Source organism: Lepidochelys kempii, chromosome 7, assembly GCF_965140285.1.
Source record: "Lepidochelys kempii isolate rLepKem1 chromosome 7, rLepKem1.hap1, whole genome shotgun sequence".
NCBI lineage: Eukaryota > Metazoa > Chordata > Testudines > Cheloniidae > Lepidochelys > Lepidochelys kempii.
This window is the reverse complement of record NC_136386.1, coordinates 90,562,766-90,579,624: the sequence shown is the minus strand read 5'-3', so window position 1 is coordinate 90,579,624 and position 16,859 is coordinate 90,562,766. Positions and strand designations below refer to the sequence as shown.

Here is a 16,859-nt window from a genome sequence, read left to right as displayed (position 1 = left end):
ACCACCTACCTAAAGATTGTGGGAAAATCCCTACACACTGGCATGAACTGAGGGAAGCTGAAGCATAAGACAGGTGAAAAACAGCTTGATCTCTGAAATAAGGGGAGAGAATCCTGAGAGGAAAGGCTTAAAGGTTACACAAACCCTAGGCAAAGGGCTATGGTCCACAGAGGGTCATGGTCTTGTTCTGGATAGTTTTTCATTTTGTTTTGGACTTAGTTTGCCCCACAAGGAAGATACTTGATTTGGCTGACAACCCACCCTCTGAATATCAGACACCTTAGAGATGCTTCATGTTGGGCACCCAAAATCACTTCTCATTTCTGAGTGCCTTAATTACTAAAGCTTCCTCTTCTCCTCGGGGCAGGCAAGGTGTATAAAAGGGGAGTTTAAGAGTCACTTTCTCAGATATCAAAGGTGGACTATTGTTTTTGTGATGAAAGGAAAGACAAAAATACAAAAAGTAATGCAACTCTGAGCAACCTCAGCTAAGGCAGAATAGAGCAATTGGGATGATACATACACATTCAACTGTGTTAAGGACACTTCGTCATATTCTAGACTAAAAGGATTTCAGTAAATCAGTGATTTCTGAAATCTAAGCTCCTTCTTCATAATGAAAAATAAAAAAGAAAGCAATCATGACATCTGGTCATGTGTTGTTAAAGGCCCACACAACTTCATTTATGCATCTCTCCCTCCTACTCTTGGAAGTCCTGGAATTGATCTTAATAGGATGCTTCCTCTCTTTACATACATGCTTTGACAAACAGTGAAATAGTTAAGAATGATGACATTTAAAGCATCATAACTGACATCTGAGTTAACACCCATTGAAATGAATGGGGCAGTTTAAACCGCTAATCTATTGTTTTCTACCTCTCTGTAAACCCTGGCAGATACTGTAGAATCAGTTAACCTCTGATTGTGTTTTGAAGGTTTCCTTTGCAACCATAACAGCTAGAGATTTAGCTTCTACTAAAAACATTTAAACAGACTCAGGAAAATGATTGAGAGTTCTGTCCATGCTCCTCAGTTGGGGCACACACCCCACACTTTGGAAAATTTTGAACAAATACTGAAGGAGACTATACCACTGACTAGATAAGAAAAAGGGCACTGGAGAGCCTAGTGAATTTAGACTGGAGTCCCAAGGATTACAGCTGTAGCATGGCCCATTAATGCTAAAATCCACTCTGTTAGATAACATGCTGGAGGTGCTTCCCTTTAGAGCTCCATCTGAAGCAAAGCAAGCTCCTTCAGACACTCTTAGATCATCCATACTGAAGAGCCTCTGTTTATCTATCCACCCATTCTGAATCATGGTATGAAAGTGAACTACTAATGCACTGTGTCCAGAGACATTCCTCTGCCAGTACTACCATGCAGGAATCTAGAGCCACCACTGGAGAAAAGTGCAGACATGAAGCAGCAACATTAATTTACTTTCAGCAGATGTCCTGCCAAAAGACTTTAGTTAACTGCGGGTCAAGAGGCAGAATTCTCAGTAGCACCCAAAACATCTCCTCAATAAGTGGAAAAGCTCCAAGTCAGAGTGACACTGAGCAGCCCCATTTAAACAAAGACAGAATACTGAAGTGTGATGTAGTTTCAATTCCTTATGCAGGGGAAGCCTTGATTCCACAACTTTCTAGCAAATTTGCCTGTGGATACATCTACACTGCAATAAAAGACTCACGGCATGGCTGTGGCTGGCCCAAGACAGCTGACTCGGGCTGATGAGGCTCGGGTTGCAGGGTTAAGAATTGCTGCATAGACTTTCGGGCTCAGGCTAGAGCCCAGACTCAAACCCCACTGGGGCTGGGCGAGGGGGGAGAAGAGGGTCTCAGAGCCCAGGCTCCAGCCCAAGCAGGAACGTTTACACTGCAATTTTAGCCTCGCAGCCCAAGCCCTGCAAACCAAAGTCAGCTGACCTGGGCTGTGTGACTTGGTGCCACGGGTTATTTACTGCAGCGTAGTTATGTACCTTCTGACCAATAAGCATGGCTTAACCTAGTATTCTCCATTTTCATTCTATGGACTCTTGTATATAAGAAAGGACCCGTCTCCCAATTTCCATAAAAGTCCCCATTTTTGGGGAATTAAGTGTTGATCAAATTAAATGGAGTACTTCATAGTTTGTTTTAAAATTAGCTTTGAGTCAATCTCAGGCGTACACACTGAAATTTTAACTATTTGTGTCGTTAGCCCTTCATAGATAATTGCTAAGAATATACTTTCTACGCAGTGTCAAGCACCACAGTAAGCTTCTCATGAAGAAAAGGAGTACTTGTGGCACCTTAGAGACTAACCAATTTATTTGAGCACAAGCTTTCATGAGCTACAGCTCACTTCATCGGATGCAGAGCTGTAGCTCACAAAAGCTTATGCTCAAATAAATTGGTTAGTCTCTAAGGTGCCACAAGTACTCTTTTGCTTTTTGCGAATACAGACTAACATGGCTGTTACTCTGAAACGTCTCATGAAGGAATCTTAAGCTAATACTGTTCTTCTCTCTTCCCCTAAACACTATATTAATATTTGACAGTTTTATTTTGTTCCTTAGTTCAGAAAAATAAAAGGAGAAATTGGAGGGGGGAAAAAAGCTAATAGCCTAGATCCTAGGCAGCACAAACATACCTCTGCAGTTAAATTTGGCGGTGTCATAATGTCTTTCAGCACATCTAAAAAGAAAAGATTAAAGTTCAACATAAGTACATTAGGTAAGTCTAAGGTTCTATCACACTTTGGTATGTAAGGATCAGCATATGAAAGCCTCCCCCCCCCCCCAAAACACACCCTACGTTCACATCACTTTTATAGCTCAACACCACAGCTAAACTTGATCCATGAAATTCAGAATATGGCAAACTTAAAAGATCTTGCTGAAACAATGGTTACCCCACAGTAACTGTGGTTCTTTGAGATACTGTAGTCAGTGTAAATCTCCCTTGAAGTATGCATATGCTTCATGAGCAAGATCAGACTTTTTGGAATAGTTGTGTTCATCAAGGTCATGCATGCACCCGGTTCTCTTTTGCTCCCGTACAAGGGCATAAAGGACAGAGTGGCTGTGACTCTCCTTCAGTTGCCTCACATTTTGAAACTTGCGTTAGCTGAAGACACTGAAAGCAGGGAAGGAGGATGGATTATAGGGTTCATACAGACATCCTCATCTCGAAGAACTGCAGGGTAAGAAAAACTGTTCAAGCATGTCAGTGTGGATCTCACTGCAGGTGACAGGTAAGTAGTACTCCTTCTGGAGGGTGAGATAGAGAGTACCAGCTGCATCAGTTGAATCATGCTGTCCTGAACTTGGCATATGCCCTTGTGGCTAAGTCCAATGCACAAATATTTGGTGAAGATCAGTGGTTACTCTATGTCACTGCCTTGCACGTTTCAAAAACTGGCACACTTCTGAAGCAGGTGGAGAATGTCACTTGAGCTTTGGTGGACTGAGCCCTGATGCTGTGAAAGACACACATACCAGCCAACTGAAAATATGAAATACACAGACATTCTCTGAGCTGAAATGGCTTGGCCTTTGGAATAGCCAGTTATTGACAGAAATAAGTGGGCAGACAATCGATGTAGTAAAACAATGCTCTGGAAACATCCAGTGTGTAACTTCTCTTCCAGTGTAGAGTGGGACTTTGGAAAAAAGGTTAGTTAATTGAGTTGCATCTGAATTGGAGGCCATTTTGGGGATGAACTTTGCGTAAACTTTCAACACCACCTTGTCTCTATGAAAGATTATATAGGAAGGATCAGCCATAAGTGTTCAGAGTTGCTCTCCTAACCAAAGGAATACAGCAAGTAGGAATAAAGTCTTCAGAGTGAGATGAAGGAAAGAGCATTCTGATAGGTTCAAAAGAGATGGCCCATGACCATGACTCAAGAGGATGACCAAGCATAACTGTACCGGTGGATGGGTAGCAGAGATTGAGGCAAGGGGGACCTTAATGGAACTGAACTCTAGGCCACAGCATTTTAAAAAGGTACACAGCAAAGGGTAGAGGATCTTTGATGGTATAGCCTGAAGGGTGAAAGCTATGTTGGGCCACACATCAAAAACCTTAAGACAAGTAAGTGTTTCTGGTAGAGGTCATCTTGCTTTGTAGAAGGATACCCTGAACTTGCTATCCATGGTACTTAGCCAGCCAACATCCAGTCTGTCAGACGTAGTAACTTCAGGTCTGAAGTATATGACTGTGGCACTGCAATATCAAGTCCAGGCAGTCTGGGAACCGAGCAAGCAACTGAACAGACATCTGTAGCACATCTGTCAGCCAAAACTACCCTCGCCAGTAGGGGACTACGCAAATGATGATAGTTCTCTCATTTGATTTCAGATATCACCGTGGGGGACCAGGAGAATCAAAGAAAAGGCACACCTCAATTCCACTCAGAATGAAGATGTCTGGTAAAGACCGCAAGCTCATGGATCCTCTGGAACAAAAGTTCTGACACTTGGTGTTGTCCTTGGCGACAAACAGTTCTCTCCCCCAACAACGAAGTATCTGTTCTATGATGGACCTCTTCAGTGACCACTTACGATTGTTACTGTTTACTGAAGAAATCCACCAGACTGTTGTGGACACTTTAGTTGTGGAGAGCCATCAGGGTGATCTTGTATTGATGACTTACAGAAGGGTGAGGAGTTCGCAATTCATGGCTTGTTCATATAGTGCACTGCTGAGGCAGTCTGTCAGGAGCTGCACTGGAATTTTGAAGGACAGCCTCTATGTCATTCATACCTAATATGATGGCTCTGAGTTAAGTCTCAGGTCTCATGGGGACCAACGCCATTGTACTTGCAGGTGGTCCCGCTGGGTTTCCCAAGCTGTCGCTTAAATACCCATGATTAGTGTTCTAGTCAGGGAGGGAGCTACAGAACAGTACTATGCCCCTACATGTTCTTGGGTTCTAACATCCAAGTTCTGCAAGAACATGAGGTGGTACTCAGACCTTCTGGAGTTTTGGCAGAGTAGACTGATCTGAGCCAGAATTATAAGGGCCACAGGTGAAATCTGACAAGTACTGTCATGTATACACAGGCCAACAAGTGGTCCAATACCCCAAGGCAAGCCTGTAGGTCATAGGCTGGTTTTATTTTATCTTGGTAGCAGCCCTCACAAAAATAGGTACTTGTCTTTGTGCAGATATGCTCTCTCTGGCTTGGAACAGATCATAGCTCCTACAAACTCTATAAACTGTGATGGGATGAGAGTTTTTTCAAAGCTCACCATGAGATCTAAGTCACGCAAAAAGGGGGAGAGAAAGCACGTGCATGTATATATTCTAGGCTTGTTGCTGTCTCCTGCTGGGATCTGCTTCTGATCAACCAAGTGTAAGAGTAAACGTGGATCTTGTCTTCTCAGATCCTGTCTTCTCCACGACCAACATCCACTAGGTATTCTGTGGAGATTCTCGATACCATGTAGAGTCTGAATGGCAGTACCTTGTACTAGTAGTGATTTGGCCCCACTGTGAACCTCAAGGACTTCCTGTGGGCCAGGCTGATAGCTATGTGGAAGTACATGTCTTGTGAGGACAGCCAGATTCAGTCTTGAGTCTGAAAAGATGAGATGATGGAGGCAAGGGTTACCATCCTGAATCTGAGGCAGCATATATATCTGTTCAGTCTCCTCAGGTCAAGGATAGGATCCCTTTCCTCTTCAGGACAAGGAAGTACCAAAAGTGAGTCTCTTCCTCTACTTCTGAGGTATCTCCTGCTCTGCTCCTAGATGAAGCAAAAAGGCCAACTTTTTTGTTTTTTGAATAGGCTCTCATGAAAAGTCTCTTGAGGAACGGGGAAGGGGACAGGTAGGGAATACGGTGTGGAAATGAACAGGGTAGCTGTTGGTGATCAATACCGATTTGCCTGTTATACTAGAACTAAACCAAAGGACTACAACAGGCAGCTCCTCTAGTATAATGGTCTTTTACTTGGCAGATAGTTAGGTTGTCTGCTCTAGGAGAAGGAAGGTGCCTCTTGCTGAGCTTACTATTTGTATTGTTTGATAGAAGCTAGCATACAGATCCCTACGAATCTTAATGTGGCCCAGGAGTCCTTCATTAAATGGAGTGCTTTGTCTGTTCTGCGCCTAAAAGAGCTCCCCCCCCAAAAGGCAAGTCCCTCTCTGGTGGCTTGCACCTCTTTTGGGAAGCCTGAAAGCTAGCAGCCATTTTAGAATGACTGATACTAGCAATCATAAGGTTTTCTTCATGGTGACAGCCATGGTGACTGATCTCAAACCATATTTGGACACATCCATGGTCATTTGCAATGCTGTTCTGACCACCACCTAGCCCTTTTATAATCCATTTCAGTTCCACCCCTTTCTCCTGGAGAATTTCAGACAGAAATAATTTATCTTTCCCAGCTAAGGAAGTTACATTTTGTGAACAGGGCTTGGTAGTTCACAGTGCAGAGCTGCAATGAGGTGGAAGAATACGTGTTGTGTCTGAAGAGGTACAGGTTTTTGGGTTTGGAGGGGTTTTTTGGGGTTTGTTTTGTTTTTTGTTTTTTTAAAGTCCTTTTCTTTTACATGTCTTTTGTGGGCCCAGACTTTTCTTGTACTGCTGATACCACCAGAGACCCCAGAGTTTAGAAGTGTTCAAAGCCTTCTGAAATCACCCAGTATCTCCTTTCCACTCATATACATGTATAGGGCAAAGCTGTCAAGGTCTGCCATAATACCTTTGACAGCTCAAGTATGCCCTCATTGATTGGGAGGGTGTTCCTAGCAATGGTTGTAAAGCTTAGTATTTCAAATAGCTTTTGGGACTTCTACTGGATTACTGTGATTTCAGTATCCAGGGTCTCTGTAATCCAGGACAGGAAGCCTTGAAGTCCACTGACCCAACTAGTGGTGATGATGGTTCCCTTAGGTACAGATTGAGATGGCTGCTGTACCTCCATTGTCACATGCTCCTGGAGATCAAAGTCTGACACGAGTGAGTGGCCTGGCTAATGATGCCACTGTAGAGTGAGATCTTCTCTTCCTCAACATGTGGGAGGGGGATCTGCTCCAGTACACATGCAATGATGGTACCAAACATGGCCAGTGAAGCATTCTCTAAGGGTACTAGTCATGTTGAGGTTGGCCAGCTTAATGCCATCTACATCTCGCTCGGGAGGGCGGGGGAAGATATACTGAGAAATTGCCAGCATGTTGTTTTTTTTTTGTTGTTTTAAGGAAACATCTAATTTGAAGAAGTGGAGACGACAAAAGTTCTTCACAGTTTGTTGTTAAAAGCACAAGTTTTGAAGCTCTCAGAGTAGTGGGTTAGACAGTCGCTAGATTCCATCTTGCAGTCATACTTGATAAGAGGGAATGGTGGGAGGGCCACGGCTGCTCCATCTTTTATGCAGTTGCACAGGAGTACAAAAAGTGTCTGCCTGCTGCACCAGGCAGACAGCCTCAGACACTGTTATGCAAGATTTCAATCTCACACAGGAGGCACACTGACACTCAAAGTAGTAAATCTTACCTTTTCTTTCCTCATTTGGAATTTTACGTTTCTATTTAAAAATCCAATTAGAACTAATCAAATGTAAGACAGTAAACAAGCCTCTGAGACTTCAATTTATTTATTTATTTATTTTTGATTCATCCAAGCTACAGCTGTGTTTTTGTAGCCAATCCTGACATCGGGAATCCCTAGCAGCTTCAGTGGCTTCAAAATTTTGAAAAGCCACTTAAGCTTGAAAATGGCCACGATTTAACATGCAACCAATCTGCACCTTCCCGGCTATCATACAAACATGAGAGATTATCCATCAACTTGACTGACAGGTCTCAAGGCCAAAGAGAAGGCAACAGCCTGTTTTCAGCATGTGGCTTCATGCCAGAGGCAACTAAACCTCCGCCTTCCCCATGTTGAGGAACTTTGCATAGAAGTAAGAGAGCACACAAAGGAATAGCCTCACAACTAATTATTCAAAGAAGACGACTGCAAGAAGTTGTACACAAGTACAAAAGAGGTATACTAAAGAGGATTGGGAACAAAGGAGAGATAGGGAATAAAAAGATTACAATTTTGGGGTGTATGAAAATAGAAGATAAAACTGAAAACTGGGTTAAATAAGAATACTGGAACTGAGAGCAAGTGGTTTAAGATGACTGATCAAGAAAGAGTAAAAGGACAGGAAAGAAAATAAAAATGAAGGAAACAGTTACATTTACAAATATTTCTAATAATTGAAATGCCAAATTGTTACAATAGGCTTTATCTGCACAGTTTGAACACCAATTTAACTAAAATGATTTAGAAACTATAAGTTAAATTGATGCAACTGTCTAATGTAGATACTATTTGAGATTTCAAACAACAAACTACATTAAAACAACTTTGAGGTTGAAAAGTCAAGCGCTCAAAGTTCAGATATACTATTGTTATGAGTTTAATTACATGATCAAATTTTTTCCACAGGACCCCAGCTCATTTTTTCCCCCCAATATTCATGTAAGAAAATTAGTAATGTCAACAACTTTGCTCATTTTTAAATTAAAAGTTAGTAACTACAATGGGAAGCAATGTCTTGGGGACTGATATCATACATAGATGCCATAACTAACGTGCTGCTCCTCAATGGTGCCCTAAAGCTAGCATTTGATCCTTTTCCTATCTTGGGCCAAATATTGTGCTGAATTACCCCCTTTATAATCCTAGTTAAATTTATGATTACCTAGTGTAAGTGTTTGTACAGACTTTGCCCACATAAGAATTAAGATATTTCCTGGATTCTCTACACAAATGAGTGGCATTTACAAACTAGGTTTACCATGGCTGTAGAGTCATTTTATTCTGAACCTGTTCCCAATCGATCCACTTCTTGAAAAAACCCAAAACTCTTTAGGCACATTTTTCACATGAAAGCCTCATCCAAAGAGCAAATTTGGTGATTCTGGGACATTATTAAGTCACCTACATCAGTCTCGAGTTAACCAAGCAGGGAACAAGTGAAATATATGTCTTGTAAGGACACAAAACAAAGACTTTGTTTTGTACTCATAACTGAAAGACTTACATTTCAACTTAAAAACTTGCCATGAAGTTGAAAAAAGCCTTGACACATTGACAAATTTGGTTCATAAATACAATAGATAATATTAGAAAATCTGGAATGGTGTATTGGCAATATACATATCTCAAAGGCTCTTGTGCCCTGAATACAATGGCTCTTATCACTTCCTCCTCATTTTTAACCCCAAAGTTTTTAAAGAGTAATCCTTTACTCCTCTTTACCATCCACAAGCTCTGTGCCTCCAACTTTATTTTAATCTACACATTTAAAGTTTTTCCTCACCTCTTCCTTACAAATTCTTATATGCTGACCTGATTTAGAAATTATAACACATTTAGTGTTTTTACTCACCTGTTTTTAACCTGTCACTATTTGTGCCAGTTTCAAATGACACACTCAGTACTGAGCAATTCAACACTCCCTGATCTTGTGAATAATATCAAAGCCACATTTCACTAAAACTGACAGTCCTAAGAAGCAAGAAGAAGTTATTCTATTTCACATTTTTCCAGAAAAAAATTGGCTCCTACAAATAGGATTTGGGGGGCAGAAGGGATGGAAGGATAAAAAATCCTTCACTCAATCTTGACCGTTCTGGTTAGAAACCTGCAGATATCCATTGCGTATCCAGGGATGTGAATATCCACAGACCATTTTTATGGATTTCAGTACAGATGTAGATATAAATTTTGTATCCGCACAGGGCTCTGCAGCACACACTCACCTAAACATAGCGGCTGTCATCCAGCCTGAAGGCTCCAGCTCAGCTCTCTGAATCACGCAACAGTGTGTTGTACATTCTGGGAGTTGTAGTCCCCAGCTTGCTCGGAAAGAGAAGGTAAACTACAGCTCCCAAAAAGTAGTGAGCTAAGTGTCATTTTGAAGGTGGGGTTCTTTAAACAGATAGGCAGCAATGGCTGCGTGCATTAGAGCTGTCGTAACTGCGTTGGGGTGTCCGAGCCCCCCAGGGGGAGGGTGGCGCTGCATAGAAGGACCCAGAATTGTAGCCTCCCTGGCTGGAGCAGCGAAGGAAGTACAGCAGAGGCAGAGGGGGCAGCAGGTCTCTAGGGAGAAGTGAGCTGGAAGGTAGGCGCATGGTCGGGGGCTTGACACAGCCCTGCGTCACTGCTGCACAGCGACCTGAGGAGCTGTTTAGAGCCCTGCAAATCTGTGGATATCTGCGGCTCGTGGATCGGATGTTGATACCTTTTCGTATCTGCAAAGGGCTCTAATTCCGGTTTAAGAGCTATTCAACGAATTACCTTTTTAAAATAACTATATCAAAAAAACTTGAAATGCAACCTGATGACTATGATAAGCCCTCCCCTTGATAATTATAATTTAAAAATATCAGAACATTCACTAAAGCCCTCTAGCTTTGGGTGACCAGGCTGAACTGCAGAAGGAGTGAAATGGTGACAGACACCCAATAAATACCTAGTTAGCTCTTTAAGGCAGGAAGAGTATATTCAAATGACTTATCAAGTGCTTTTAGAAATACTGTCACTTTTAGCTGTGAACAGAGCTGGCACCTCTTTCAGTGGGAGGTTATATTCCGATTAGGTTGCCTTCTGAACAATTTACAGGCACAAGAAAATCTCATTACTGGACTGTATGATCAACTGCTTTCAAAATTGTCAAAGTTGTATTATTTTAATATACAGTTTGGTTAACATCAATACATTTCCCTCCTCCCATCTTTTAAGAGCAACCTTATGGCAACTTTTAAAAAAGCATTCCATTTCTCATTCATTTACGTGTATCTGGAGTCTTAAAACTGTCAACTATATAAAGATAATCCATCAGGGACCTATTTTTACTAAATCTGAGGTACATTTACACTATTTTTAATTATTTACTGTTGATTTTTCTGTAACAAAAAGGAAGAAAAAATATACAGAATTAAGCAAAATAAAGCTTTGAGAGGCTCAAAATAGACCAACCAACCTCCAAGGTAACTCCTATTAAGTTTATTTTTTCCTGCACTGCATTTTTGAAACATGTACATTCACAAACTTCAGCTGAAATCGACATAACATTACTGTACATTTCAGAATGCAGCTCAGGATCACGTTTAAAACAAAAGGAAAATGAAGACAAAGGAAATAATTAACAAAATCCTACAAAATATTTTGATAATAGATAAACGTATGCATAACTACTCAATCCACAGAAGCATTATACCTATAAAACTAAGGCAAGCTCAACTCCACCAACAGTTGCAATAACTTATTCAAAATTGCACATGGGGATAGCAAAGAGTTCATGTAGATGCAAAAAAGCTGTTTAAATACAGCGTATAATACTGATACAGTGCTATAGAAATAGAGATTCAGAACAGAAAATATCTATTTTGCAGTTCCATCACTGAAGATGCCATTAATGTATTACCAGAAACCATGATGTGAATTACTTCTGAATTTACCACATGGTTAAAGGATCTAAAATGGGCTGTACACCATGCAATTTAGAGTAGATCAAGCAACAAGAGCCCATACCAGCATGCCGTTTAATATCTTCATTACACTTTACTAAAATGAAGTAACAGTGCTCTCAATTAGTTGTCTTGAAATAATTGTTTTAAGAAATTTGTAAAACAATATGTTCAGTTCTGTCCAAGCATAAAAAGAAACCATTTTCACTCATGAGCTATGATTACAACATTGTTTTGAAAGGCATAGATATAAAAGCATACTTACAGATTGTATATCTTGTAATGGTTTTTATGTTTTGAATCCAAAAACCTTAAAAGAGAAAAGGCAATTTACATACATGTATTTTGGCTACTACTGTTTCAAAGATATTTTAATATATTTACTAGACGACAAAATGTTTTCAGATTAATTTCAAACTAAGCAGTTTTGAATCCGAAATGCAGGCTACTCCCCCACAGTATCTCAACACACAGTGATGGGACCCAATCCTGCATGCCTCGCTCATACAAGTAGCCTCACTAGCATCAACAGGACTACTTGTATAAGTGAAGGCAGCAGGTTTTAGGCCCATATAGTTAATTACAAAATGTACTTTTAATATTCATGCTCCATTTGTCAACAATACAGAATCTTTTTAAAACTTCTATTACTGCGCTTTAGTTTGAAATTGTTTACCAAAAGGATGTCTAGTTAACTAATTCAATAAAAATAACTGGTATAATAATTACTTCCAATGTAATCATAAACACAGAATGTTTACCAGAAACATTTTATCTTATGAGCTTCTCTGCAAAGTTCACTGATGCACCTGTACTTATAGGCCAATCACATATCATAAGAACACAACAACAGCCTCCATACTGGGTCAGACCAATGCTCCATCCAGCCCAGTATCCGGTCTTCCTACAGTGGCCAACGCCAGGTGTTTCAGAGGGAGTGAACAGAACAGATAAACAGCCCATAGTCCATTCCCAGATTCTGGCAAACAGAGGGTAGGGACACTTTAGAATACCATCTGTTTTTGGTGATTTATTAGTGTTTTGTTTATCAATTTGTTCCAAACCTCCTCTAATGACATCTCAATCTGGGACAGTTCCTCAGATTGATCACCTACAGAACGGCTCAGGCTTGGGAACCTCCCTCACACTCAGCCATGAAGACCGATGCAAAGGATTCATTTAGTGTCTCCGCAATGGCCTAATCTTCCTTAAGTGCTCCTTTAGCATCTCAGTCATCCAGTGGCCCCATCGGTTGTTTAGCAGGCTTCCTACTTGTGATGTAGTTACATTTCTTGCCCTTTTTTTTCTTTTAAATCTTGGGCTAGCTGTTCTTCAAATTCTTTTTTGGCCTTCCTAATTATATTTTTACACTTCACTTGCCAGAGTTTATGTTCTTTTCTATTTTTCTCAGTAGGATTTAACTTCTACTTCTTAAAGGATGCCTTTTTGCCTCTCACTGCTTCTTTTACTTTGTTGTTTAGCCACAATGGAATTTTTTTGGTCCTCTTATGTTTTTTTAATTTGGGGTATATATTTAAATTGAGCCTCTGTTACGGTGCCTTTAAAAAGTTTCCACGCAGCTTGCAAGGATTTCACTTTTGGAACTGTACCTTTTAATTTCTGTTTAACTAAACTTCCTAATTTTTGTATAGTTCCCCTTACTGAAATTAAATGCTACCATGGTGGCCTGCTTTGGTATTCCCTCCCCCGTCACAGGGAGGTTACATTTTATTATGTTATGGTCACCAGTTCAGCTATATTAACCTCCTGAACAGGATCCTGTGCTCCACTTAGGACTAAATCAAGAACTGCCTTTCCACTTGGGGGTTTCAGGCCTATCTACTCCAAGAAGCAGTCATTTAAGGTGTCAAGAAACTCTCTGTGCATCCCATCCCATGAGGTGACATGTACTCAGGCAATATGGGGATAGCTGAAATCCCCCATTATTATGGAGTTTATTTTTATAGCCTTTCTAATCTCCCTGCACATTTCAGAGTCACTATCACCATCCTGGTCAGGTGGTTGGTAATATATCCCTATTGCTATATTCTTATTAGAGCATGGAATTACTATCCATAGAGATTCTATGGTACTGTTTGGTTCATTTAAGATATTTACTTCATTTGATTCTACACTTTCTTTCACAAACAGACACATTTCTGTCACTCCCCCACCAGTACGACCTATTCTGTCCCCTGGTATTACTGTGTCGCATTGATTATCTTAATTCCACCAGTGCAATTAAAAATCAAATTCCAAAATGGATCTAAATAGCCATTATTAGCCATTAACGCACTGCATTAGGCATTCCAATTAGTATTTTCGGCACACAGAGAGGGAGGAAGAACATTATTTTCTAATTATTTGAACCAGCATCACTTAAACAGCTATCAATCTCTAAAAACAGATTAATGTTTTTTCCAATGCTAAAACTCTAGTGATCATTTTCAATATAATTCTCTACAATGTTACTAAAATTTGATACAGCAACATGAAGATAAGAATACTTTGGGCTAAATTTGATACAGCAACATGAAGATAAGAATACTTTGGGCTAAATTTGATACTTACACTGACTTAAGTGAGTGCCAATGTTAGACCACTGTGTTTTTATAATGTGGTACAATCAAAATCCTCAAAGCCCTTCAAACCTGTTTAATCACATCCCCTTGAGGTGGAGAGTACACTCATTTTAAAGATGAGCAAGGCACAGAAGTCAGAGGTACACTGTCAGAACGAGAACAGTCTTTTTTAATTGCTTATTTTGGGTGGGGCTTTTTTAAAGGGTTCTTACCTATTTTACAGAAAGCACCATAAATTAATGAAACTGGAAATTTTAAAAAAATAAAATTAATCTACTTTTTATAGACCACAGTTTAGGTAGACTAATGAATTTCACTTTTGTTTCCCATTTCAATTTTATCTTCTCATGCACTAGCACTAGTTTGGAATGTTTGAGTTGCAGAACTTAACAGGAATTTTGATCTGTTTTTAAAACAGTACTGGTATTTTTTCCTATTAATCTTGGATTTTGTGAAAGTTTATTTAAATAAAAGTCTAAATTTGACGTCAAATTTAATCTGAATAGTTTCCCTCTAAGTGTCCCTCACTTACCAGTCAGTCAGTCAACGGGAAATAGAGGAACAGAACCCACAGAATTATAAGTGATAAATTTTCTGAACTAAGTAGGAACAAGGTCAAGTTTTCCCTGCTTTGTTCAGGTCAGCTAAAGTACTGTGCAAACTCCCTTCCTCCCCCTTAATGGTGGGGAAGGGGAAGGGGAAGAGGAAAAAAAGTCTCTTCTACACTTCATGTAGCAGCTTTAAGAGCTGAATTATAACCATGATACACCAAAAGTGCCATGATTATATATGATGTGTCACCTGGTAATGTTCAATAAGAAACAACATACAAGTGTTTACACTTATCAAAGAGTGTTTGCACATCAGCCAGCATGAATTAAATTAGCCATGGCAGTACATGCTGTTCACATTGAAAAGAAACATGAGCTGCTAAAATCCTGGAAAGCTCAAGCAAAAACAAGCTCTAGTTATCAGTCATAATACTCCAGAAGAACCTCTGTGGTTAAACTGATGTGTTAAAATAAGAACAGATGTGAGTATAGCACTGAATCCTAGACTGCAAGAACACAGTTACGACTGGCACCCTTGTAGGCCGTTTCAGAGGGTTCAAATGGCTTAATGAACAGATTCATCCCTAGAGATGGCCCCACAAGATTAGAGTTGGAATACATGGAAGGGGGAGGGGCAAAACTGGCACTTTCTCTGGTTTCTGCCAGTAGTTTACTGGCTTTGTGGATGAGTTTTAGTTTCTAGGGTTGTCAAATAAGGCATTTTTCTAAGCCCTCACAAAAAGTTAAAAAGCCTCAACGCAGCACTACAACAAACTTAAAAGTAACTGCTTGCATTTTAAAAGATGAAGAGTAATAGTAGCTTTCTAGAAACAGAGTATTTCCAATACAATAATGTCATTAATTAATTTGACACCACATTTGACATTGACTAGTCAAAAAAAACTAGATACTAATTTCTCCCGGACCTTGAGTAAATGTATATGGATTGTGTGTAAAGCATTAGTAAACTCAAAAATTTTTCATAAAATGAAAAAATGGTTACTGCCGCTGGGGTATTGCATGGTTATACTTTTGTAGTGTCATGCTTCATGTTTGACAACAAGGAACTCAAGGTAACATAACCCAGGTCACATGCAGGTCCCTTGCAGTCATTTAATTTGCATATTTTAAAATATCTAAATGACATTGATTATATACCTATGATATGGCTTTGCAAAATGAAAAGTTCTCCTTTAGTCACCTAACTTTATGGAAATGCTATTTTGCTCATCTAACTTTTATTTAAAGTCTATGACTTGCAGATAATGCACAGTATTCTCAAAACCAAGTACATCTCTTCTAAATTGTAAAGCAATTAGAATTAAATATTTGTAACTGTGGCAGGCAGACAGCCAAAACTACACTTGCAATATTAATTTGGGTTGGACCACCAGGTTGGGTAAGATTTCCCACCCTTTTTGACCTTTTATGTCTAGAACCCATATTCAACAAAGGATGTAAGCGGGGCTTAGGACAAAACACAGGCAGGCTGACTGGATTCACTGGAAGCCAGAAATCACTTAGGATAGGAATTTGGGAGTAAGGGTGTAGCACCAGCACAATGTAAAATGGGTCAGCCAGTAGCATCTGTATCTCTACCACTGTAGGTTGATGCAATGGACATAAAGTAATCTGATGAGAGATGTGAGCACCATATTGATAACTTAAGATGAAGGTGACTCAAAGGCAAAGCATATGGAGTAATCATTTTAGCACTAGGTAGTTGAAAGACTATGGCAAGTTGAACTCACTGAGCAGAGGAAAGACTTCTCTGCTTAAAATACAGAAAAACTATAATGAAAAGGATAGATTTAAAGATCACTTCTGTTTTATCATGGCTGTACAGAAAACTGCTTCATAGCAGAAGATTTTCTGCTTTCAACAGAGAATCTTCTGTTTTGCTTCTCCACATTCAAGCTGTCAAATACAGAGACAGGATAGAGAATCCAGCTTCAGCTCTGAGACATCAGGTCTGGAATACCAGACAGTGGAACTTATAGATCCAGTAAAAAATCCTTGGTCTGATCACCAAAGTGCTTTGCCCAGGCTGGGGCTGCTTAACAGTGTTCCTCTCCTGCCTACACTTATCAGTCTGGGTATGAAAGGGATTAGAAGAAATAAGGTGGGTAGAAAGCTGGCAAGATTGTCGGGCTCAACGGGTAGTGATCAATGGCTCCATGTCTAGTTGGCAGCCGGTATCAAGTGGAGTGCCCCAAGGGTCGGTCCTGGGGCTGGTTTTGTTCAATATCTTCATAAAT

The 16,859-nt window shown here is 40.0% G+C and overlaps 2 protein-coding genes across 5 annotated transcripts in view; one reads left to right on the top strand and one right to left on the bottom strand.

Annotated features, from left to right (window-relative positions):
• The window catches only part of ATAD1 (ATPase family AAA domain containing 1), a 448,477-nt gene that overhangs the window by 335,947 nt on the left and 95,671 nt on the right, over nt 1–16,859 (top strand). The gene's annotated exons all lie outside the window — the stretch shown is intronic.
• PTEN (phosphatase and tensin homolog) overlaps nt 1–16,859 on the bottom strand; it is a 93,752-nt gene that overhangs the window by 36,870 nt on the left and 40,023 nt on the right. For 2 of the 3 annotated variants that reach the window (XM_073353741.2, XM_073353742.2), the window contains exons 4-5: nt 11,734–11,778; nt 2,641–2,684 (exon numbers count right to left, since the gene is read on the bottom strand). In XM_073353741.2, coding sequence (XP_073209842.1) covers nt 2,641–2,684; nt 11,734–11,778 — 89 coding nt within the window. The remainder of the gene's footprint in view (nt 1–2,640; nt 2,685–11,733; nt 11,779–16,859) is intronic. The other variant, XM_073353743.2, reaches the window with a different exon arrangement.